At 46.1% G+C, this 25,846-nt stretch overlaps 1 protein-coding gene across 5 annotated transcripts; it reads left to right on the top strand.

Moving 5' to 3' along the window:
* Positions 1–92: 92 nt before the first annotated feature.
* cab39 (calcium binding protein 39) lies at positions 93–20,560 on the top strand. 5 transcript variants are annotated; one of them, XM_078929360.1, is made up of 10 exons: positions 93–110; positions 4,944–5,003; positions 8,366–8,521; positions 9,104–9,268; positions 13,813–13,931; positions 16,977–17,145; positions 17,469–17,528; positions 17,935–18,000; positions 18,265–18,408; positions 18,960–20,560. In XM_078929360.1, exons 3-10 carry the CDS (start codon positions 8,408–8,410, stop codon positions 19,146–19,148), a joined length of 1,026 nt encoding a protein of 341 aa, XP_078785486.1. In that variant the 5' UTR covers positions 93–110; positions 4,944–5,003; positions 8,366–8,407; the 3' UTR covers positions 19,149–20,560. The 5 variants fall into 5 exon arrangements, with proteins under 5 accessions (XP_078785486.1, XP_004076004.1, XP_011481347.1 ...); XM_004075956.5 differs by lacking the exons at positions 93–110; positions 4,944–5,003 and adding an exon at positions 5,509–5,752; XM_011483045.4 differs by lacking the exons at positions 93–110; positions 4,944–5,003 and adding an exon at positions 5,509–5,609.
* Positions 20,561–25,846: the final 5,286 nt, after the last annotated feature.

Below are 25,846 nucleotides of genomic sequence, written 5' to 3' on the forward strand. Positions count from 1 at the left end.
CCCAACCAGCATGAAGAGAGTAATGACCGTCAGAGGAGGAAGAGGAGGAAGAGGAGGAAGAGGGGGAAGAGGTGGACGCCGAACGCTGGCAGGTGACCGTTGTTGACCAGGTGAGGGGTGAAAGCAGCAATGCATCCATTGGAAAACGTCAAAGAGAAATTCCTTTGTTGGAAAGTCATATGACTGTAGGCACGGACTGGTTAAAGTCTCTCTCTGACCATCTTTTGACCCATCGTCAAAGCGTTCTCGGTGGTCTTTTCATGATGATCATGACGTTTTTAGCCAAAACCTACTATCAATCTCTAGGAAATAGTTTCTGCAGAGCGGCAATAGTTCATTAGAAATTCAGCCCTGAAATGTGGGCGGGACCGTTGGTGAAGAACAAACCCCACTTCCTGTCACCCACAACTGAGCTCTCTGTTTAGACTCTCCCACTAGCTTACAGCCCCTCACCACACAACCTAAATTTAGCGGTGCAAAAAAAATGGCAGCATCATCGTAGATGTCCTTCCATCCGGTTTAGATGTGGATTCAAGCTCAGGACCAGGAAAACAAAGACGTTCATGGATCTGCTTGTCTGGAGGTGGATGATCAGAATGGAGCAGAGCAGGGAGACTCTGACCCTGCCCAGCGTAGTTTCACTATCAAAGCTACAATATTTTTAAAACTGCATTTTTTTGTCTGCTCCTTATTAACAACAAGTTTGATAAATGAAATACTCAGATTGTGGAGATTTCACACTGAACCTTCAGCAGCTACTGGACCTCTAGCACCTATTGGACCTCTAGCAGCTACTGGACCTCTAGCACCTATCGGACCTCCAGCAGTTACTGGACCCTCAGCAGTTACTGGACCTCTAGCAGCTGCTAGAACTCCAGCAACTACTGTACCCCTAGCAGCTACTGGACCTCTAGCAGCTACTGGACCTCTAGCACCTATCGGACCTCCAGCAGTTACTGGACCTTCAGCAGCTACTGGACCTCTAGCAGCTACTGGACCTCTAGCAGGTACTGGACTTCTAGCAGCTATTGGACCTCTAGCAACTACTGGACCTCGAGCAGGTATTGGACCTCTAGCAGATACTAGACCTTCAGCACCTATCGGACCTGCAGCAGCTTCTGGACCTCCAGCAGCTACTGGACCTCTAGCAGCTACTGGACCTCTAGCAGCTACTGGACTTCTAGCAGCTATTGGACCTCTAGCAGATACTGGACCTTCAGCAGCTACTGGACCTCTAGCACCTATTGGACCTCTAGCAGCTACTGGACCTCTAGCACCTATCGGACCTCCAGCAGTTACTGGACCTTCAGCAGCTACTGGACCTCTAGCACCTATCGGACATCCAGCAGCTTCTGGACCTCCAGCAGCTACTGGACCTCTAGCACCTATTGGACCTCTAGCAGCTACTGGACCTCTAGCACCTATCGGACCTCCAGCAGTTACTGGACCCTCAGCAGCTACTGGACCTCTAGCAGCTGCTAGAACTCCAGCAACTACTGGACCTCTAGCAGCTACTGGACCTCTAGCAGCTGCTAGAACTCCAGCAACTACTGGACCTCTAGCAGCTACTGGACCTCTAGCAGCTACTGGACCTCTAGCAGCTACTGGACCTCTAGCACCTATCGGACCTCCAGCAGTTACTGGACCTTCAGCAGCTACTGGACCTCTAGCAGCTGGTAAAACTCCAGCAACTACTGGACCTCTAGCAGCTACTGGACCTCTAGCAGCTACTGGACCTCTAGCAGCTACTGGACCTCCAGCACCCATCAGACCTCCAGCAGCTACTGGACCTTCAGCAGCTTCTGGACCTCGAGCAGCTACTGGACCTCTAGAGGCTGCTAGAACTCCAGCAACTACTGGACCTCGAGCAGCTATTGGACCTCTAGCAGATACTAGACCTTCAGCACCTATCGGACCTGCAGCAGCTTCTGGACCTCCAGCAGCTACTGGACCTCTAGCAGCTCCTGGACCTCTAGCAGCTACTGGACCTCTAGCACCCATCGGACCTCTAGCAGCAGTTACTGGACCTTCAGCAGCTACTGGACCTCTAACAGCAACTGGACCTCGAGCAGTTACTGGACCTTCAGCAGCTACTGGACCTCTAGCAGCAACTGGACCTCGAGCAGCTACTGGACCTCTAGCACCCATCGGACTTCCAGCAGCTACTGGACCTTCAGCAGCTACTGGACCTCTAGCAGCAACTGGACTTCGAGCAGATACTGGACCTTCAGCACCTATCGGACCTCCAGCAGCTTCTGGACCTCCAGCAGCTACTGGACCTCTAGCACCTATTGGACCTCTAGCAGCTACTGGACCTCTAGCAGCTGCTAGAACTCCAGCAACTACTGGACCTCTAGCAGCTACTGGACCTTCAGCACCCATCGGACCTCCAGCACCAATCGGACCTCCAGCAGCAACTGGACCTTCAGCAGCTTCTGGACCTCTAGCAGCTGCTAGAACTCCAGCAACTACTGGACCTCTGGCAGCTACTGGACCTCTAGCACCCATCGGACCTCCAGCAGCTACTGGACCTTCAGCAGCTTCTGGACCTCGAGCAGCTACTGGACCTCTAGCAGCTGCTAGAACTCCAGCAACTACTGGACCTCGAGCAGCTATTGGACCTCTAGCAGATACTTGACCTTCAGCACCTATCGGACCTGCAGTAGCTTCTGGACCTCCAGCAGCTACTGGACCTCTAGCAGCTACTGGACCTCTAGCACCCATCGGACCTCCAGCAGCTACTGTACCTTCAGCAGCTACTGGACCTCTAGCAGCTACTGGACTTCTAGCACCCATCGGACCTCTAGCAGCAGTTACTGGACCTTCAACAGCTACTGGACCTCTAGCAGCTACTGGACCTCTAGCACCCATCAGACCTCCAGCAGCTACTGGACCTCTAGCAGTTATTGGACCTCTAGCAGCTACTGGACCTCTAGCACCCATCAGACCTCTAGCAGCAGTTACTGGACCTTCAGCAGCTACTGGACCTCGAGCAGCTACTGGACCTCTTGCAGCTGCTGGAACTCCAGCAACTACTGGACCTCTAGCAGCTGCTGGACCTTCAGCAGCTACTGGAGCTTTAGCAACTACTAGACCTCTAGCACCCATCGGACCTCCAGCAGCTACTGGACCTTCAGCAGCTACTGGAGCTTTAGCAACTACTAGACCTCTAGCACCCATCGGACCTCCAGCAGCTACTGGTCCTTCAGCAGCTACTGGACCTCTAGCAGCTATTGGACTTCTAGCAGCTTCTGGACCTTCAGCACCTATAGGACTTCCAGCAGCTTCTGGACCTCCAGCAGCTACTGGACCTCTAGCACCCATCGGATCTCCAGCAGTTACTGAACCTTCAGCAGCTACTGGACCTCTAGCAGCTACTGGACCTCTTGTAGCTACTGGTCCCCCAGCAGTTACTGTACCTTTAGCAGCTACTGGACCTCCAGCAGCTACTGGACCGTCAGTGGGTATTGGATCTTTGGCAGCTACTGGACCTCTAGCAGCTGCTAGAACTCCAGCAACTACTGGACCTCTTGCAGCTACTGGACCTTCAGCAGTTACTGGAGCTCTAGCAGCTTCTGGACCTCTAGCAGCTACTGGACCTCTAGCAGCTACTGGACCCCCAGCAGTTACTGGACCTTTAGCAGCTACTGGACCTCCAGCAGCTACTGGACTTCCAGTGGGTACTGGACCTCCAGCAGCTACTGGACCTCCAGCAGCTACTGGATCTTTAGCAGCTACTGGACCTCACAGTCTAAAGACCATCAAATCTGTCGAAAACTCACTTGAAAGTCCAACAAGTTCAAGCCTTTGTTCATGTCTTTGTTAGGTTCTGAATTAAACACTAGTTCATGGGATTTAGCACTGCTAAAATTCAAGTAATCATTTTACAGAAATCCTTATGGTATTCAGAATGATATGGATCACTATTGAAAAATAAACTAAATATGTTTTTTTTTAAATCTTGATTTCATTAATAGTTTATTTAGTTAAACTACCTACTAAAAAGAACAAGTCAGATAAGTCCTCATCAAAAGGCTTGGAGAATACTCAGCAAATTAGAGCGATCTTCATGAGAAAAAGAGTGCTTTACGCCTTGTGCTATCCAAGGCACTTTAAAATTGGGAGTTGGGTCATCTAGACCCACTAGACAGTGCTCTGAACCTTTTTTCTTCAATGATTTGTGATCTTCACTGGTGTCCATGGATTACATGAAATCTTTCCACCTTTATCCACCTTTGTCATGGTGGGAGAACACGTCAATGTAAGGATCGGGTCATCTGAACCCCGTAGGATAGCACAAGGGATAAAGACCCACTCCAATGAAAATGGTGTTTTTAGCATGTTGTCGTAATGTTTCTCTCATGATGGAGGACATAGATAAAATAATTTTCTTTATGTAAATTGCGATGAATCAGAAGTAGATGAAAAAATGCGGTTTGAAAAAGCTCTCTGTGATTCAGCAAGTGAAATGGGTGGAAACAAAGTCTCCCTGCTCTGCTCCATTCTGATCATCCACCTGCAGACACACAGATCCATGAACGGCTTGGTTTTCCTGGTCTGAGCTGGAATCTGGATCTAAAGTGTACAACTGGATGGCTTAAATATTGTTTACCATTTTTTTGCACCGCAAAAAAAGGTTAGGGGCTGTAAGCTTGCGGGAGAGAATGCAAACAAAGGGATGATGGGATATCAACAGACGATTACTTCCGCCTCAAGAGTCCTGCTCACAATTTAGTGGAACGTTGTTCTAGAAAACGACAGTTTTTTTAAAAATTTAGGCTAAAAATAGCATAATCATAATTAAAAGACCACTGAGACCACTTTGACTATAGATGATTGGAGTGGGACTTCAATTCAATCAGCCATCCCTTCCATAATAATGGATGGATGATATAACTGCACTTGGGTCAAATGATTTTTCTTTGGGGGATCTTTTGGGCCAGGGCTGAGTCTGTGGTTATTGGCGCCATTCTCTGGTGGACCCTGCTGCTGTCCCGGTCCAGGTAGGCATTCTGGACCAGTGTTCCTGAGTCTGAGCTGCCTCCTGGTATAAATATATTCCCAACATGTTTTTGCTTCACAGCTCAGTCAACCCATGGGTTTCTTATACAAGAAGTATTCATTGGTTGGGGTCATTCATAGATAGATTCATAGTGTTCATAGAGGGGGAGGGTAAAGGGTGGATTCGTTTTTATTTTAATTTATGTGCCTTTGTTTTGCTTTCAGATGTAATTTTTATTGTTTGTAATTGAAATTAATTTAATTTGAGCTGCACAAAGAAGTGCTTATTATGAATAAAGGTTGATTTGGGGAGTAATGTATAGTAGAAAATAATATTCTGTGATTTGTTGGTATTGTTGTGAATGTAATAGATTAACTACCTTTACCTATTATTACCCTGATTTGAATAAAAAATGTAATCATTAGGCTATCCATCATATTTAAGTATATTGACCCTTTTTCTTGGCACAATGCGCCCTCTTATGGCCAACGGGCGCCTCTGCTACTGCGTTACCATAAAGCGTCCAGCAGGGGCGCTCGCGGGCGCTGCGGGTGTCAGCCTCTCCGTTTCAATAGTTACCGCACGCGCTCAGAGAAAGGACTCGGAGGTAACAGAGGCCGCCGTCATCAACACTAGAATCGAGTGGGGGCGAGCAGGCAAAACAAGCCGTATTTGTCATAAGGAGTCTCTACCTTTTTCTGTGCTGTCTTTATCATTGGGAGGGGAAACCGGTGGAGACGCTCTTGCAAGGTAAAGGCTCGTGCTTTTCCGGGAAATGTCACGATTTTACCTTTAAATCTCCCCAGTCGTGTCTGAGTGGCTTTAGCCGAAAGCTAGCCCGCTGCTGAGGTTTGAACTGCTGGCACGGGGACACTGGGAGGCCTAGCTAGGCTAAGTTGACGAGTTAACATGACGATACGTGGATATAAACCCGATGATCCGAGGTCCAGTTTGTGTATTTTGATCTTGTGTCGCTGCTTAGCCGGTTTAAACGTCTGAAGTAGCGGGACGTCAAGCTAGCAGCCGCAGAGTTGTGTGGGGCGCTGTGATTGAAATGGTACAGGCCACGCCGACTTGACACCAATGGGAAGTTATATGAGCAAACACGCAACGAAAAAACGGCTAATTATTCTAACTCGGCGCTGAAATTCAGCCCTCTAGCTAGCTAGCTAGGGGTTAGTTTTGTGGGCTCTGTGGCGAGCTGGCCGGCGCCGGCAGAGCATCCCAGCCCGGCCACGGAGACCCAGATGGGCGGTACTCACTGTCAGCTTCCATGATCAGGTGCTGTGCGGCTCTAAAGCTTCTCCTCGTCTGCCTGGAGCCTTCAATCCTCACAAAGGGCCCCGGGCCGCAGGTGATCGCTCACTGTCAGGAGGTGGAACATCTGTCTGGACTGACTGAGGCTCCGGCTGCTGCTGGGGGGCCTGTTTTCTACGTGGGTGCGTGTCTTTGAGCTTTACCTGGAGGGGTGATGACCACTGTGCTGTTTTGCATTTGGAGGAGAGGACATCGGTTTACCATCTCTCTGTAGCTGTGACATTAAAGTCCAGCAGTTTTTGTGGCCCCATTTTTTACATTGGAATCAAACCAAACATTTTGTTTGAAGGGCCAGAGATCATGGTCAGACGACAAGAGTCAGAAAGCTGGTAGAGGAGGGTGTGTGGTGACTGGCTGGTACTGAACCCGCCATATGTGGAGTCTTCCTGTGTGCGTCACTGAAGTGGGTCATGAGGAGAGAGGCGGTTCTGCTGCCTTCTGGCTTCATTACTGGGCATTAGACGGATTTGGCCACCTGCTGAAAGGTTGGAGGTCTGTCTGTTTGGTGTCACCGGTCTGCACGCTTCAGCCCGTGCTCGCCTGGTGAGGCCAGATTTTTGTCTTTGGGCCGGGTCACACATGACGCAGCGTACAAAGGGGAGATCTGTACCTCCCACTCGCCTCCCTCTCAGTTCATATTCCTGGCCTCAACATTTCGTTCTAAATGTGGACTCCTTGCCGGTGCGCGTGTGACTGCTCCAGAGTTTGCACTTCTAGGATCACGGCAGGACAAAAGGTTGGTGTCCGGTTTTGTAGCCTCTTAGAATATGAACACGGGTATTATGGTCTGTCATAAGGTGATTTCCTGATAACCTAATAGATGTTTTTGATTTGAGAAGTTTAAAAATATTCATTATCTTAAGCTGGATGGTACATTTTCATACTTGGATCAGGCGCCGTCTTAGTGGTATGTTCAGAGAAATGTGGACTTTGTTTTGGCTTGTTCTTGTTGGACAGGCAGTTGTAACAGCTGAGCCGTCTTTGGAGCCTCATCCCCCTTTTCTGTTTGTAGTGTGACACAGTTTTTCCTCAGTATTTTTTGTTGTTTGGTAAATCATTTACCGAGAGTAGCTGGTTTGTCACAGTGAAGGCAGTTGGTCATTGGAAGGTCTGAGGTGATGTTGGTGTGTTGAGGTTTGTGTCAGAGCAAACATTTCATGGTTAATCATTTACCGTTACTGGAGTCAGTTTTCAGGCGTGTGGCCGTTCTCACTGAACCGTTGCAGGTATGTGGATGTCAGCGTAAATATGCCAACTCCAATGAAAATGGTGTCTTTGGTTTTTAACATGTTCATGTAGCATTATTCTCATGATTGATGACAAATACAAAAAAAAAAAAAGATTAAAAAAGTATTTTTCAGTAGTTTGTTATTAAAATCAGGAAAAAAAAGCTCTCTGACGTAGAAACTGAAATGGGTGGGGCAAAGTCTCCATGCTCCGCCCCTTTCTGATCATCCACTGTCAGACCAACAGAGCCATGAATGTCTCTGTTTTCCTGGTCTGTGCTGGAATCTGGATCAGAACTGGACAGATGGACAGATCTGATGTTGATCACTGTTTTTGTTGCACCGCTAATGTTAGCTTGGGGGTGTGAGGGGCTGTAAGCTAGCGGGAGTGGGGTTAGATGGAGAGTTCTCAGCAACCGGGAGGAGAATGAAGGGCAATCGGTCCCGCCCACAACTTGCAGGCATCTGATGATGTACTGCTGCTCTGCAGAAACTATGTCCTGTAAAACTACAGGTGTTTTTATTTTGGCTAAAAACATCATCTTTGTTCGTAAAAGACCACTGAAAACACTTTGAAAATAGATCAAAAGATGATCAGTGTCGACTTTCAGAAGTTTATCTGGTATAAAAATGTTAGCAGTTAATCAGAAATGAAAGTTTGTTTTTGCTTTATTTGAGTTTGTTCAGGATAAGTAAACCCTGTCTGTCTGTAACAGTAAGTCTAAAGATCTGCAAGTCAGCCCTTCTCTAAATAGCAATCTGCACGGTCTGTAAATGCATAAAATAAACCCCCTTTATTTCTGACATCTCCTTTTTTTAGGTGGACAGTCTGCTGCTTGCTTCCTCGTGGTAACTTCCCACCATGCCTTTCCCCTTTGGCAAGTCCCACAAGTCGCCGGCAGACATTGTCAAGAACCTTAAGGACAGCATGACGGTGCTGGAGAAGCACGATATCTCGGACAAGAAGGCTGAAAAGGTATGAAAAAAGCTGCAGAAGCTCTCAGGAGCTCCACCACAGCTCTGACAGAAGTTGGCGTTAAAACATGTCCACTGTGCAAAAGGGAGACAGAAATGATTACCTGAAAGTGGAACTGTCATTTCCTGCTCATTTGTTCTTCAGTAACATCCACACTCTTAGTTAGATCTAGCATAAAGATAAACTGATGCCTGATTTGGGGCTTTTTTTGGACTAAAGAGGATATTTTTTAAGAAAGCTCCAAAATATCACAGTTGCTACACATGATGGCTCAGTTGGCTGCGTTTGGGCAAACCAGCTTCTGTTTCCCAGGAGCCGTGATGAGTTTCATCCAGTGTGGTCCTTGAGCAAGACCCCTTCACGCTACTGTCTAATTATGTACCTACATGGGGGCCCAAGTCTGGCTTCCCTTGTGCCGGTCCCCAGCCCGGAAAAATCCATGGTTGTGTCCACAGAAAAAATCCGCCACACCACCTGTGTGAATCAGTTCAAGCTGATTCGCTGTGGCGACCCCTGAAGGGATTTGCCAAAAGGAGATCAACAACAACACACATTTGAAGTTTTTTTGTTGTTGTTTTTCAGGCTACAGAGGAGGTGTCAAAGAGCCTGGTCGCCATGAAGGAGATCCTCTATGGTACCAATGAAAAGGAGCCCCAGACGGAAGCGGTGGCCCAGTTAGCACAGGAGCTCTACAACAGCGGCTTACTCAGCACTCTGATTGCAGACCTGCAGCTCATTGACTTTGAGGTGAGACTTCGCTTCTCCTGATGTGGAGTACAATTAGCCTTTGACACTACAAGAACTGAAAAAGTAGAAAAGACGAACACAGCAAGTGAATAGAAAGTTATCCACATCTGTTTTTTTATATTTATGAACTGAAATATCATTAAGCACTCTTTGCTTTTGCTAGAAGTTTGACATCAGTATGAAGTCAAGTCTTTTTACCACATGTCAGTCTGCAGCTGGGAATATTAGGGCTGTGTTGATATAATCGATTAATCGATCTGGATTGATCCAAGCTTAATAGATCAATAATCAATCCATAACAGATCAATCCTTCATGCCTTTCCTTTTCCGGTGACCTGACGAACAACAGCAGTAACGCCAAAGTCTGCTAGCTTGATGCTAACGTTTAATGGAATTTCCCATAGAACGGCTAATGCTAACAGTCTTCCAACCTAAACATACGTTGGTGACTACATAAACAGCTTTATATAATCACAGGCAGGAATTTTACAAACTCTTTTAAGGAAACATTTTAAAAATAACCGTTTGTAGTATAAAGCACAGTTTTTTCTCTCTCAAATCTTCTGGACTGAAGTTTAATGCTATAGCGCCAGCTCCACCTAGTGGCCAAACGGAAACGTCCTCCAGGAGAAGCAGAACATTTATTTTACAATTACAATTTAGAATTTAATGATCTGCACATTTTTGTTGGAGTTTCTCTGTTTGCAAAACCATGTAACACTGTAAGGTGTTGATTATTTCACTGATGCATTATGTGAACTAAATCTGATTCATATGAGGATCTTCAAAACGTCAATGCGACGGTTAGGGACCAGAGCAGTAATGTATATTACTGGGTTGGCCTTCATGTGACATACGACGTGACGCGCATGCGTCATCGCTATGCATTTAGTCGTGCTCGTCTGGTCGAGTAAAGAAAAGACGAGGTCCAAACAAGTCCAAAAAGAATCTCATTCGGGGACGCAAGGTTTTGCAATCAACTGCAAAAATTATGGCAACAAAATGATCCGATCAAGAGGAATCACCTGTCACAGCTCATTTCTATGAAGACTCTCATTCATCCAGGTAAATGACAACTTTAAACTTCTACTATACTGTCACTGCTCAGTAATCACATTTTAATAGAGAAAAATCTGGCTGGGAAGCGTGAAGTGGCTGCTAGAAAGTAGCATGCTAGTTTGATTCATCGATGTATATTTTCTAGAAAGTAAGTATTTGCACGCAATTTTCTAAATATGTGCAGCGTGTGCTGAACTGGCGGATGTTATTCGCACATATTTATGTGTGACCAGCACAGGAACTGATGGAAATTCAGGTATTTTAGGTGTGTCCAAGGCTAAATGTTGCTGTTGGTCTTACATATTTAAAGTTTAAGTCCCATTAGTTGTCACGCATCTACTTGTGACATTTGTACTCCCCATCCCCTGGTACTTTATAACGCATTAGGGGGGTTTGTGCCTTAAAACCAGGATTCTGTGCTTCCTCCCAGTTTAGTGTCGGAGGTCCTGCAGTGCGGTTTAAGTGTCGGGCACGACCCTCAGTCCAGCAGCAGCGTGATTTGAGCGTCACTTCCTCCAGAACAGCCTGGTTTCATCCACCATTCATTCATCCAGATGATGATTATTCCGCGCGATTATCTTCCTCAGCTATCAAAAAATATTCCTGTCGCTTCTGAATTAGCCGATGCCACAGGTAGACGTGCCGGCGTGGTCTTCATCGCTGCTCCCCTCCTCCTCCGCTGCACCTCCCTCAGACACAAATGTCTCATACAAGCGTCGTGAGCTGAGTTTTTGTATTAGGGGTGTTGGAAACAATCGTTTCGGCGATATATCGTGATAGTCCATTTGATGATACTTGTATGGATTCCAAATTCTGTCAGGATGATATTCATTTAATTATTTCTGAGCGTCCTTCAGCGTCTGACTCTTGTCTTCACTTCAACCTCCAACCACTAGTTGGCAGCAGAGAACATGGAGGCTCTTTGAGCAGCTCTACACCACAAAACTACAAGACCTCAGAGAAGCAGCTGGTTCTGTTGCTATCAGACATGAACGACTTTGTTTTTACTTAGAATGGATACAGAACCCAAACTCTGTTCCATGTTGCTGTCGGTATCGTATAAAAACACAGATTGTGGTTCTTTGTAGCTCAGATCAGAACCAGTGAAGCTCTGCAGCTGCACAGCGGCTGATGCACGGAGACAAAATGCTGTCTGCAAAGCGGGCCAAAGTTCTGCAGAACCTCGCAGCAATAGATTCTAGTTCTGATGGATCAGAATGATGTGTCCAACGCTCTGGAAAAAGGCCACTGTGGTGGAGATGAGCGTTAAAGTCCGTGTTTACTTCCACGTGTGAGAAAGTGCAGCTGCAGAGCAGACTGTGGTGGAAATAAAGCATCTTAGCCACATTAAAGCTCTTCATCCTGTCATGCTGCCTCATCATCATCACTTTATTGTTTCTGGATAGAATTAGTGTTTTATTTCTTTTTTTCTTTATGTTTGAAGTACTGGTCAGATTCCTGAATAGTTTAAAAATACTGGAGAAGCTACATTAATGTTGGAAATAAACAGCACTTTATTTCCCCAATAGAAACTTATTGGTTAAGGCTCATTTATTCTATTTTTTTTCTTATACTGTAAAATATTTGGTTGTGGAAATCGGACAACGCTGACTGTTCCCTTTCTATATTTAAAGTTACCAAAATAAAAGCCCTGTGAGTTTGCCTGGGTAAAACCAACTTCTATATGAGACACAGTTGCAGTGCTTAACACTGTGATCATTGAATAAACAGAATTACTTATTATTTTTTCAAAGTCATACTTGTGTTCCGGTACAATATCAGGATACTTGTCGTATCGCGACAGACTCTTGCCAATACGCACCCCTAGTTTCTATACAAATATGTCTAAATGTGTTAACCGTATACATTTAAAACTGAATTGCATCAAGTGGATCGAAAGATTGGCAAAAAATCGTGAATCCAATCCATCCAGGCTCTGGTCAATTGAATGAAATCAATTCTGGAAATGATTGGTGATTCCCAGCCCTAGTGAATAGCAGATGCTAATGGCTTTCCTGACTCACCTATTCACTCCATTAGTCATGGCGTGGCGGCCGTGGCCACTCGCTGTTGTACACACTCTAGAAAACACTGCTGGTTACAAGTCACCCGTCAGAGAATTTACATGTCTTTGAAATTTAGAATACTTTGGATGCTGCAAAAAATAGACTTTATTACTAAAACTATTGGCTTATCTGTTTTACATGCATACGAGCTCAACCAACATCCTGTTCTTAATCCGTTGGCCTAATCTGATGTCGGCCCATCCTTTACAGCTGGATCTGCTCCCTCTTTCCGGATGTTTAGGAGTGTTGATGGGAATTTCTGGCCGTTCCTTCAGAAGGACACAAGTCATCGTGTCTCAGTTGGATTTATCCAAAAGGCCTTCTGTTGAAATTAGATCAAGACTGAATTCTTCCGCAGAAAACTGGCTCCTCCGTGTCTTATTGGAATAATGTTGGAACTAATGGACCCTCCCCAAATTGTTACGATAGAGGTCCTAAAACTAAGCCCACAGCCACCAAACTTCACAATGCTGTCATACTCGTGCAGCTCTTGGATTTCTAGACATGGAAGCATAGTTTGCCTCTCCAGAGAACACATCTCCTTGTTCTAGAGTCCAGAGGAGGCGTGTTTTACCGCACCTGAAGCTCTCAGCGCCGTTCTAATGGTCACCATCTGTTCACCATGAGCTTCAGACTCTACTGAGCTGCTGTCACTTTAACTAGCGACCACTCTCTAACCTCCACTTTGTTAACCCTTTAACCCCAGAGATGTCGTCGGCAACACCTAAATAACACGCGCACTTTGACCTGCTGTAACTCTCTGACCTTTTAACCCAATCAACATAAATCAGCTGATTCTGACGTGAAGAAAAGGGGCTTTTCATATCGGCGCAAGGCCGCTTTTCTCCAAAACACATTGACTGATTTATGTTGGTTGTGTAAGCATGTTGTTACTGTATAGTGTTGTATATCAGTGCACAGTTGCTGCTCTCCACTTCAGAATGACCTTAAATGCGTGAACAGTGGAAGATTCTTCCGGTAGTCGAAAGAATCATTCCTTAACATCGAAGCTAAGAATTAAAAAAGCGCTGAAAGTTGGTGTAGGAATTTTTAGTAATGTGAAAATGTCATGTTTGGGATTGTTGCAGAGGTGTCGTCTTTAAAAACCTTTTGTAGTAGCAGTCTGTCTGGACGCATTTATTTCGCCAAACGCGTGACGATGGAAGAGGCTAGAACACCTAAACTCCATCAAACTCTTTGTCAAGAGCGTGTTTCTTGCTTTTCTGTGTTATGTGTCGTATCCTGGCATTCATTAATGTATTCATTTAAATCTAAATGAAAAAGCATAATTCAGTGATTCTATTATTTTTCCTTTTTTTTTTTTTGCTTTAGACCCCAATCTGTTCTTTATGAAAAATGCATCCCTTTTATGTAAAAATAAATCTGCTTTTTATCCCACTTGTTTTTTTTTATAAACAGGGTAAAAAAGATGTAGCCCAGATCTTCAACAACATCTTAAGGCGGCAGATTGGCACTCGGACCCCCACTGTGGAGTACCTGTGCACCCAGCAGAATATCCTCTTCATGCTTCTGAAAGGGTAAGAAGATCGGATTGGATCACAGCACCCCCACATTGAACTGAGCAACGGGTTTGCTTCCTGTTTGGAGGAACAGCAGTGGAAGTCTGAATGTCGTAAAATAGTCAAGCAGTTAGAGGAAGAAAGACATAAAGGGTCAGTATAAGGCCTTAACAATGCAAAGTGGGCCGTGCAGAAGATGCAGAAGTGCTGCACGGCAACGGTAAAAGTCAGCAGCAGACAAAGATTTGTGGAATCTTATTGAGGTAATTTTCTATTACACTGCATATTCACCTTTGTACTCAATACTTCTGCATTAACTGCACCTTTTCCATAAGAATTCCTGCTGTTGGTTTGTTTACTTTTCTTTGGTTGGAAAATAGTTTGGCTCCCAGTCAAAAGGGAGACATGACCATATCTGCAGGTGTTTTTTCTTATTGGAAAGCATGACTGATGAAGAGTAAAGTCTACCTGTACATAAGAACTCACTCCTTGCATAACTCAAGCTCTTATTAAAGTCACAGAGGTGCAACAAAAGGCTTTGGGAGAGAAACGACGACACTCCAAACTAGAAAGACAAACACAAATGTCTGTTTTTTTAAAAATGGCCCCCCCAAAAAAAAGTAAGAATAAGAAATGGCCTCCATTTGTAGCTACAAGTGCTACAGTTTGTGATGTTAGGTCTACTCTTCGTGTGTACGTTCAGGTGAACTGCGCTGCCTTTTTTGGCTTCTGAAGGAAAACCACAAGAACTGGACTGAGCGAGCGTTACTTCCTGCCTCACTTCCGGCTCCAACCAAATGAAGGCAATTCAGTCACCTTTTTGTTTTTACAGTACGGGTGTCGCCATGTTGGAAGCAGATGAGGTCAGTGAGGGGTGATTGGTCCAAGAGTCACCATTTCTATGACAACCACTCTCACCAACTGGCATTGACCTGTCAGAGGGCCACACCCCTACCACTGGAAAGCAGACTTGAGCTCAGGCCCCGGCTCAGGCTTCGATGCAATTTCACATACTTTCATTGAGGCATCTGATTGGTCAGCTGATAACTTAAAATATAAAAAAAAGAGAATGATCAAGAAGATGTTAAAAAAGGTATCAGAGTCAGAACGGTTCTTCTGACCAATGGAACGACTCAGGAACAGCTGTTTATATATAGAGGTCTATGGGACTTTGGCTTTTTGGAGCCACTTCCTGTTTGGAATGTGGGGAGGGAGGGGTCACTCAGCCCAGTTCTCATATACAGTCGATGATAAAAACACGTTTTCATTTATTGAAATTGGCTGGAATTGACATGACTGCATCCATTTTGTGGTCTGCATTTCCTCATTTGGTTCACTAGATTCCACCAATCACACAGCAGAAAACTCACTTTAGTAGTCTGTTAGTTACTTCAGTTTAGTATTTTTTCATTGAATTCTATGTATTCATGATCCCTTTGATTTTTGGTATACTTTACAATCACCGGTACGAAGCCCAGTGAGACGACTGCTGTTGTAATCGAAATAAAATGGAATTCAATATATGCTGTAATGCGCTGTAATCCCAACGTAATTGGACTGATTGGAACTTCTGTTCTCTGAGGTCGATTGGATCCGGTCCGTCTGTGGTTCAAACACCATCAGCGGCCTCAGTCACTGCTTTTTATTGTTCTTTAATACAACATCTGCAAACAGCAGATTTACCCCCTTTAAATCGGGTTTATCTACATGTTTTTCATACACTGTTTATAGAAAAAAAGGGAGATCATAACCATTGTATTCTGGGATGCACATGTAACGATGATCGGTCCTACTATGAGTTCAGTGTCAAAAGGAGCTCGAGTCAAAACAAATCAATGACGGTAGTGCTGAGCATCAAAAATCAACTCATCTTAGTCAAACTTCCTTAAAAGATAAATATTGATTCATCAAATCCATACGCCATTTACCATTTATTTTTGTTTAAAGTCATTGTTTTTTGTGAGATTACGTTGTGAGATTCTTAATAATAATGAAAGTTTCTCCTTTGTCCACAAAGGAGTCAATGATCTAATCTATTTTTAAGCTTCTTGAGGTCCCTCCAATTATCCAATCCCTGCCTGATTTCTTGAATGGACATGTAGACTGAAAAAACTCTCTTTTAACCAATAATGGCATTATAATCCAATAATAACCTATCAAAATAACAAGTGAATTTAGTCAATCCTTTCTGTCTTGTCTGGCTCTTTGTCCAAAAGCTGATCATCTTCACATGTGTAAACAAGACAAAGCAGAGTCGTGTGGCATATCCAAGGAAACTGCCTTTTGGTCGCAGAGTCAAACTGAGGGCACTAGACGCGTCTTCACTGTACAAATGTAGCTCCTACATAAACCTCGGTGTTTACGATGAACAGACGGGCCTTGTTCTCTTTTTCCTTTGTGTATGTAGTTCTCTGAAATCAACCAGACAATAGGCCGCCATGGAGAGCGGTGACCTTTTTATGGTCACATGTCCACAGTCTCTATCGTGAAAAATCTGGTATTAAGGCAGTTAGACCTGTCCAATGGAAGGGCACCAAGCTCTGTCTATCTATGGGTAGAAGTTTCACCTTAAGTCGACATGCAATCAATTAAAAACAAGACTTACAAACACGTGGAGAAAACTTGTTGTTTCTGCGTTTTAAAATGTTTCCCCCTGAGCTCCAGCGTTTACGTCCTTTCCACTACTGGAACTTCAGCCATAACGTACCTCCAGTGGATTCTGAAAAGGAGAAAAGCAGCCGTGTGCTTTGCTGTAGTGAAGTGTTTACGCGATTCACGTGTTCCACATCAGCTGGTTCTTCCGTGGAGAAAAGTTTTCTGTGAGCAAAGCTGACGCGAAAAGCCGCTTTTCCAATATTTCCAGAATGTTAGAGCGTGTGTTACTGAGGGTTGTCGGCAACATCTCTGGGGTCAAAGGCTCAATCAGTTGCCTTTTTATGCATTAAACAACAGATTTGATGTTGCAGTTCATTTACTCATTGGTCCACTGTCTAAGGCTGATTGTTAAGGAGTGAGCAGTGCTTGTTTGTGGTCGAGGCCTCATTTTTCTGACCTTTTCTGCAGGTACGAGTCGCCGGACATTGCGCTGAACTGCGGTATCATGCTGAGAGAGTGCATCAGACACGAGCCGCTGGCCAAAATCACGCTGGGGTCAGAGCAGTTCTATGACTTCTTCAGATACGTGGAGATGTCGACGTTTGACATCGCTTCAGACGCTTTTGCCACCTTCAAGGTGAGGGGTCCGTTTCCCCCCCTCAGAGATGTCATGATTCCACAACTGTCTTCTTGACACGGTTCACTCTTTAGTCTCCTGTACTTCCAAAGCGTAACAGAAATAATACTGATAATTGATTGAAAACAAAACAAAGACATGTGCTTGTCACATTTTCTGTGGAGATACTGATGCAGAGGAAAGCAGCCTCACACTGAATGACCCAAAGCATGCAGCTGTACACCACAACACTGCCGTTTCACAGCAGCACAACACACTGGAAGATATTCTAACCCAGTGCAGAACACACACAAAGGAAACGGGTGTTTGCTTCTTTCTTCCAGGACCTTCTCACAAGACACAAGCTACTGAGTGCTGAGTTTCTGGAGCAACATTATGACAAAGTAGGTGCACACAGGAGTAAGGCTTGGAGCACCATAACATGCCTGGAAAGCCAATTATCCATCATAACAGATAATGCAAAAATCCCCAGCAGATGTTGTTGATTGTGTTGTGTGTCGGAGCTGCCCTTTGATCTAGTAGAGGTCATTGATAAAAGCCTCAGCTGGCTAATCTGCATTTTGGCAGACGTCAGATCAAGCAGCACATCTGAGAATGATTACCGTATGTTTTGGATTGTGCTTTTAATGCATTTTGCTGTTTTGTGAAGCACTTCCTGTATGAAATTTGGAACACAGTTTGAACGGTGAAAACTCAGTTACTGTCCGTCTGAGAAGTTTCCTCCTTCTGGAACGCCAACATCCCAAACTGTGTTCAGTTGGTGAACTTTTGTCTGTCGTCCTGTTGTAGTTCTTCAGTGAATATGAGAAGTTACTGCACTCAGAGAACTATGTGACTAAACGGCAGTCGCTCAAGGTAAAACCCTCCTCCTGCTTTTACTGATTTGGTGGGATCAGTGTTTTCCCCTCGGCTTTCAGTTTACTTGTAGAAAATGGAAAGTATTTGTTGTAAAACAATTGTTGACATTTTGAAGCTAAACTATTAAGTTACAGAGTATTTTCTCTTTTTATCCCATCTTTTTCTTTGAGGGGAGACATTTTCTTTCTTTATGTGAAGGTTGAAGGAAAAGTGTTGATGAAATGTGGACCATTTCCTTTCTCTCGCCCTGAAACAAACCAGTTGCTGGGAGAGCTGCTTCTCGACAGGCACAACTTCACCATAATGACCAAGTACATCAGCAAGCCAGAGAATCTCAAGCTGATGATGAATCTTCTACGGGACAAGAGTCGCAACATCCAGTTTGAGGCTTTCCACGTCTTCAAGGTGAGATGTGAAAAACATCTCTGGAAGCAGAAGAGCCATGCTCCTGTTCATCTCAACCGTCTCTGAAAGCTGACGTCATCAACCGCCTTTACATACCCAACAGTTTTCCCGCCATCAGATTTCTTGTGCTATCGGATTTTTTTTTACTTGTCCAGACGAACAGCAGCAGCAGCAGCAGCAAGCAGATCAGAGCGGAAGGCCTCGTATGTTAGACAGACTTGACTGTTACAATCAGGTTTATGGATCTTCAGTTATGTTTAGGACTCCCACATTTGATTTGAAGTCATCTTGACACCAAATATGATTTATTTCAGTTTCAGTTTGAGTCTTTTGTCCCAAGAAAAAAAGGCTTTCACTGGGGCTCCGTGTTTTTAACACTTGTGCACAAATGACGTCTCTGTTGCACAGAGCGATTCTGATTGGGAGTCTTCCTGAGGGACAGGCTTTACGTTGGTGGCTTGAATATTTTTAGGGACTTTATTAATCAGCAAATCAATAAACTTTGAGTTGCTGTCAATTTGTTGAAAAAAAGCTTTTGTTTTTCTGACCAGGTGTTTGTGGCCAACCCCAACAAAACCCAGCCCATCCTGGACATCCTGCTGAAGAACCAGGCCAAGCTCATCGAGTTTCTCAGCAAGTTCCAGAACGACCGAACGGAAGACGAACAGTTCAACGATGAAAAGACTTATCTAATCAAACAGATCAGGGACCTGAAGAGGCCTGCCCCCCAGGAGGCCTGAATCATGCACAGGAGTGGAAGGACCCACAAAGGAGCCGGTCCGGGCGGCGTCCAGACGGCGTCAGGACGGCGTCCAGACGGCGCCGCTGGATGGACCCGACGGCGGCTGTTTGTTTCAACAAAAAACACTGAGGAACAAAGAAAAAGCAGCCAGATCCCCAGCAGCTCCTCTGCAGGTCGCCAGGTCCTCTGCCCCTCTGAACGTTCAAGACCCTCCTCTCTTTGCTCCCGTCTTTTTTCTTCTTGTCAAAAGAATTGAGAATAGTAGTTGCTGCTGCTTTCTTGCACATTGAAATATTTAAGGTATCCATGTTCACGGGAGCCCATTAGACGCTGACAGACAGTAAACCCGTTTACGACACGCTTATCACAAAACGACACAACGCACACGCTCCACAACCCAACCGTACAGGCACTGAGGGGAACGGGGCGGAGCTTCCCCTGAACCGGTGCCTGCCCAGTCTGTCACAACCGCTTCCACCACGCCGCCGGTTTGAATCCCACCAATACTTGGCGCAGACCCATGCTCTGCTGTGACAGACCCTAACGCACATGCAGAGCAGAGGGAATGCTGGGTATTGAAAGGGGAGCACGGTTGATATGTACATATTCCTCTTTTCTTTTTAGTTTGGGTTCTACGGTGACACATAAAAAAATGACCTGAAACCAGACGTTTTCGGTCAGAAACGGCTGCTGGTTGACGGGTTTCCCTGTGACTTTGAGCGCCGCCGCCGTTCAGCTGACCTGTAGGCGATGAACAAACTGTACAGCGGAGGAATGTTTTTGTCAGAGCTCCGGTCGTGTCGCGGCTCCTCCGCAGAGGGGGAGGAGCCTGCACAGGAGATGCTGGATGATCGATGTCGTTTAACTGGAAGTGCGGGTGTTTTCTTATTTTTCAGCCAGAACCCCCCCCCTTACACTAAATCTCTGAGTGCCATGTGAAGCCAGTTATTGCTTTTCAGCTGTAAACTTGATGTCATCTTGCATATTTTCCGGGCACAACATTGCCTCTTTTTGCTGTCCGTTGTGTTGTGGGGCTTTGACCGAGGCGTCATAAATCCGGCACAACAGCGAGTGCACAGCATTGTGGGTAACTGTTCTGCAAGCGTGCATGATGCTTAAAACAAGACTGAAGAAAGCGTCACACTCTGCAGTAACTAAACGTATACATCCTGAACGAAGCCACTGGAGGTGAGAAGGAGACCCCCCCCTCCATGCACAGCATGTTGCTGCACTACAGCTGGACTGGAGTTTTATTTTCCCCCCTCTGACATATTAAACAGCGTTCAGACGACATGAAGAACTCTGGGCTGCAGACTCATAGGATCTGCAGGTGAGCTTAAAGTGGGGGTGCTTTCAGATGTGTCAAAGGCCTGGGCCCAACAGTTGAAATAAAGAGACGTTTTAAATATATCAAGTGGTTGTTTTTGACATTGATGTAGAAAAAATGTCCCCTTTTATTCACAGGAAATCTGCACCTAAAATTGTAAAGGTCCTTTTTCCTTAGTTTAATTAGGAAAAAAAAAGAATTGGCTCATGCAATAAGTTCTTTAGACCAGTGTTTTTCAACCAGTGTGCCGCGGCACACTAGTGTGCCGTTGGAGATGGTCAAGTGTGCCGTGGAAAATTGCCCTCATTAACTGATCTAAAAGCATTTCCCATCTCCAGGATATCAGCTCTGTGTTCATCCAAACAGGTCCTGATAAAACACTGAGTAGTTAGGAATATAAACGATCATAAAATACTTTTTTCTTTGTGTTTATTTGATTCTATTAAAGACATTATGATAAGAATGACGGTAACGCGAAATAGCTGCAGCTATAACTGTGTAAGGAAAAGTCCCGCAGCTTTTACTGTCTCCACGACTCCACCAATCATTCTTGAAGGCTTAATCACATGTCATCAGTCTGACCAATCAGAAGTGGTTAAAGTCTCCACTTCCTTGTTCCAATTTAGCTCATAACTCAGTCAGTTCCGACAAAAACACCAGCTAAAGCTCGTCTTTAGCGGTGTAGCTTTCCACAGAATCCGGTATCAGACCGTGGAACAAGTGAACAAAACCATGAAGCTCAGAGACGCGAGTCTTTCTGCCGTTTTCTCGCAGTTTTCAGACTACACCTCCCATGATGCATTGGCTTAAAGGGACAGCGTCTTGAAAACACAACGAACATACAGTTTGTATGTAACTTAACTTTTATTACATCTTTTAGAAAAACATCTGCAACTTCCTGCTTTTTCTGCCACAATTATCACAAAAATGCACGTCAGATTGCCGGGGGGGGGGGGGGGGGGGGCGCTGTAGATCAAAACAGACTATGAGTTTCTGCTTTTTATTTTATTTTTGGATGCTGGTGTGCCGCGGGATTTTTGTCAAGGTTAAAGTGTGCCGTGGCTCAAAAAAGGTTGAAAAACACTGCTTTAGACCAACCGTTTCCTTTCTTAAAAATTGACGTATTTTAAAAGTAAATGTTTTTTGTTGGGCAATATTTAACTAACTCAACCTTATGGAACTATATGGAATCCTATACTGTTCACAATTAAATAAATATTTAATTAAATAAATAAATATGACCTCATACAAATACACAATCAACCAATAAATCTCTCATAAATATATAAAAAGATCAAGAAATTGTGAAAAACCTGCACACTGATTTTAAATTAGCCATTATATTATTCAATATATTTCATTTTGCTTTAAAAACCTGTTCATTATTTTTTTATTTTTTTTTTTTTTTATTTGTTTATTTTTTTAACTTGTCCTGTCCAACAGCTGGGCAGACAGATGAGAGCTGAGGGCCTCTTGTGTTGGACATATTTTATTTTAACAAGAGGGGTTATTAATCTTCAGACAAACCAAAGGTATGTCTGAATAAACCCCTTTTGTAATTGAGGCCAAACTTTATTAATTTCAATCATGTTTGAAAATCTTTGGTGTTGGACCGGACGGAAAAGGAAAGAAGGGAAGAAGAGAGAGGGATGTTAGAGAGGGGGGGGGTGATAGTGGGAGGGGGGGGGATAAGACCATGAAGCAGCATAGAGCAGACAGGTTTACTGGTTGTTTATCATTACGGTACGGTTCAAATGTAGTACAAAAAGGGCGGGGCCTGTCCACACACACACACTCAAATGTTATCAACACATCACATGTCAACATGAACACAAAACAGATAGTGTTCATAAACGCATACTTGTGCCTTTAAACCAACTAGTGTGAAATATTTCATTCATTCTATCACGCAAACTATTAGTGCAAAGGTGAGCTAACACCTGTGCTCAGGTGAGTGTTTATATTCTTCTAAAATGGATGGTGGAATGTGAAAAGAAGGAGGAGGAGCGCCCAGCCACACCCAGACCCCCACCGCAGCAGCAGCGGCAGCCGGAACCCCCCAACGCCACACGGCAGCAGGCAGGGGACAACCGCCCCCCCGGGCGACCAAATCCGCCACTCAGGCCAGGACCAGCAGGACCGCCGCGAGGCCCCCAGAGCCAGAGAGCAGGGAAGTACGGGGGAAAGAGAGCGGCGCCCCAGCCCAACCAGGAGAGCAGCCCCCCCCGCCGCGCCGGAAGAGCCCAACGCAGGGCCCCACCCGAGAAGGGCACCCACAGCCCCAGACGAGCACCCCATCACCACCCAGGAGTTCCGGGCATGCCCCCGCCCCAACCCCAGGTACGAGCCAGGACCCCCCAAGGGAGACCCGCTCCGCGCTCCAGGCAGCCACCCACCTGGCCCATGGTTGGTCCAGGGAGGAGCAAGGCATGGGCCAGCCACCCCCACCCCGTAGGGGTGTACCACGGGGAGAAAGGGGGGCCCACAAGGGGTGTTGTAAACGTGGCCCCACCAGGCTCGGCCACTGTTGGAAGTTTGGCGGGGCCCAGCGCCCAGGGGCAATGACCATGACCCACCCCCATGGGACACGAACACCCCCAGCTCAGGTGTAATGTGAACCCCCCCCCCGAGCAGAGAGAGCACCGCCGGGCCTAGGAGACCGGCACCCAGGGGACATGGCAGCCGCCGCCATGGGACCCGTACCCCCCACCAGGGAAGGGGCAGGGGACAGATGGTCCTAGGTCCCACCTTCCTTGCAAAATGTGTGTGTGCGTGTATGTGTGTTTGTGAGGGTGTGTGTGTGCATGTGTGTGTGTTATATGTTGGAGTGTATATTTTGAGGGGGAAGGGGTGTGTGTACTAAGGGGGGTGCAGTTAAAATTGGCGGGTAGGGCACTGAGGGGACATCTCCTGATTACTCACAGTGATGTCCCCTCACCCTCCCCACCAAGGGGCCCTAAATGTCTACGGTGCGGTTAAAATCGGCGGGTAGGGTGCTAGGAGGACATCCGCTGCTTGCTGGCAGTGATGTCCAAGCACCCCCCCCACCAAGGGCCCTACATGTCTAAGGTGCAAATAAAACCGAAAGAGCAGGGCCCACTTTATACGGCAACCATGGGAGGGGTACCACTGACAAGTAGCTCCCCCCCCAAGGCGCATCGCAGGCTAAACCCCCCACCCCTTCACCCTAATATGAGGATATATGAGGAAGGGGGTAGGTTGGGGACAGCTGGTAGACTGTCCCCCCGGCGGTCAAACAGCCGTCCCCCAGCCCCCCCCCCCCCCCCCCCCCCCCCCAGCCCAGGGACCCCATCCCCCGAGGAGCCGACACCCCAGGCCCAGCACCACCCACCCCACACAGAGAGAGAGGAGCCAGAAAGCGCCGCCCCCCCCGGAGCAAGCCCAGGCCCCCCCCCAAGCGCCGACCCTAGAAGAGCTCTGGTCAGGCCTCGACGGGACCGAGGCAGCCAACCGGCCGGGGCAACCGCCGATTGCCTCAGCGGAGACCCCGACCCGTCAACCCCCCAAGGCCCCGTACCAATAGTGGGCTCCCCCTCCCCCCCCCAGAACGGCCCCCCACAGGACAGGGCCGACAAGCCCCCCCACCCCCCACCCCCACCCCAGACCCCGCAGCCGAAGCGGATGACCCCCAGAGCGACCGGGGGCCCCAAGAGGGTATTCCCGTCCCGTCCCAGAGCCAGGGAAGGGCCGATCCCAGCCCCAGGTGTAGATGGTCAGCCTGCCCAGCGCCGCTGCCCCCCCCCCCCCCCCCCCCCCCCCCCCCCCCGAGCAGGGCCCCCCGCCGACCCCCCCCAGCACAGGCAAAGGGACCACCCCCCCACCGCTCCCGCCAGGCACCGGAGACCCCGACCCCAAACCACGGCAGAAGGGCAAGGAGCAGCGACGACCAGGCCCCCCACCCCCTAAGTCATGGAGTTAGCTATGGGAGACCAGAGAGACTGAATTCTTTCAAAGTTACTTGAACTTTGGGCTGACATTTTTTCCAAGCTGATATGATCAAGCAGCAGATTTCTGTATTGACTTACAGTAATATTTTTATTGTTTTTCCAGTTTATTAAAATTGTTTTTTAGCAATACAAAGAGATATGAAAATGATAGATAATAATCCTCCTTCTACATCGATGGCACTCATGTCAACAAGCACACAAAGTGATGGTAAAGCAGTGATTGAAACCTTAAGCCAGACTGATAGATCGGCACATACCTGCTGCCAGAGAGCCTGGACAGGCGTACAGAACCACAGTGCGTGCATGTAACTGTCGGGTAGATTACTGTCACAGTGCTCGCAAATGTCTGAGTTACTGAGACCCATCTTGAACATCCTCTGTCCAGTGTAGTAAATTCTGTGAAGAGTTTTGAGATGGATTAGCTGAAAATTTGGACTTTTTGTCAGTTTAAAGGTGTTTAGACAAAGTTCTGACCAGAAGCTTTCATCTGTGCTGATGCTCAAATCTGCATCCCATTTTGTTGTCGGAAGTGAAATATTGTTATCTAAATTACATAAAAGTTTGTATATTTTGGAGAGAGTTCTATTCATTGAAAAATTAATCAGAGTGGTAACTACATCTGGTAGCTTTAAATTGTTGTCTTTATATTTAAACTTTTTAGTAATAATTGATTTAAGTTGCTGATATTCCAAGAAGTTATTTATTCCATGTTTGTCTTGAAGTTCCTGGGGAGTTATGAATCTTCTATCAATAATTACGTGCTCTAGTTGTTTTATGCCCCCTGCTTGCCAAGCTGGGAAGTGAATCATTTTTTTGTTTATAAGGATGTCCGGGTTGTTCCAGATGGGTGTCATTTTGCACGGTTGAATTGATGATTTTGATATTTTGAGAAATTCCCACCAGGCTGTTAAAGTGGCGTTTATATTAATAGTTTTGAAACAATCCTGTTTTTTAACTGTTTGGCTAATAAATGGTAGCTCTGAGAGGTTGATCTTTCCACATAACGCCTGTTCCAAGTCTAACCATGAGTTGGTTTCTGTTATCTGTTCATTATTTTAAAACAGCATTGCTGCAGCAAACATGGACGACTCTGTTTTTGTAGTTTGAGGGTTTGTTTGGACCAAACCACAGAGGAGCTCTGGTCGTCCACGTCTACAAGTCCCCCGTTGAAACACTCCTCATTCTTACGCCATTCACTCAGAGCTCACATCGTGCCTTATGTCGGCTCGCAGGAGGCGAGCTGGCGGACCGACAGACTCAGACCAGGCAGCTGTGCAAAGCGGAACACGCCTGCTCAGGCCTCCTGAACCTTATGATATTTTTCTATTTTCAATGAGACAATGATTATAATCAGGTCCTCTGATTTTATTTTTTGCTCCCGGGAAAATGTTGAACCTTTCC

Source organism: Oryzias latipes, chromosome 13 (genome assembly GCF_053564925.1).
Source record: "Oryzias latipes strain Hd-rR chromosome 13, Olatipes_Hd-rR_3.1".
NCBI lineage: Eukaryota > Metazoa > Chordata > Actinopteri > Beloniformes > Adrianichthyidae > Oryzias > Oryzias latipes.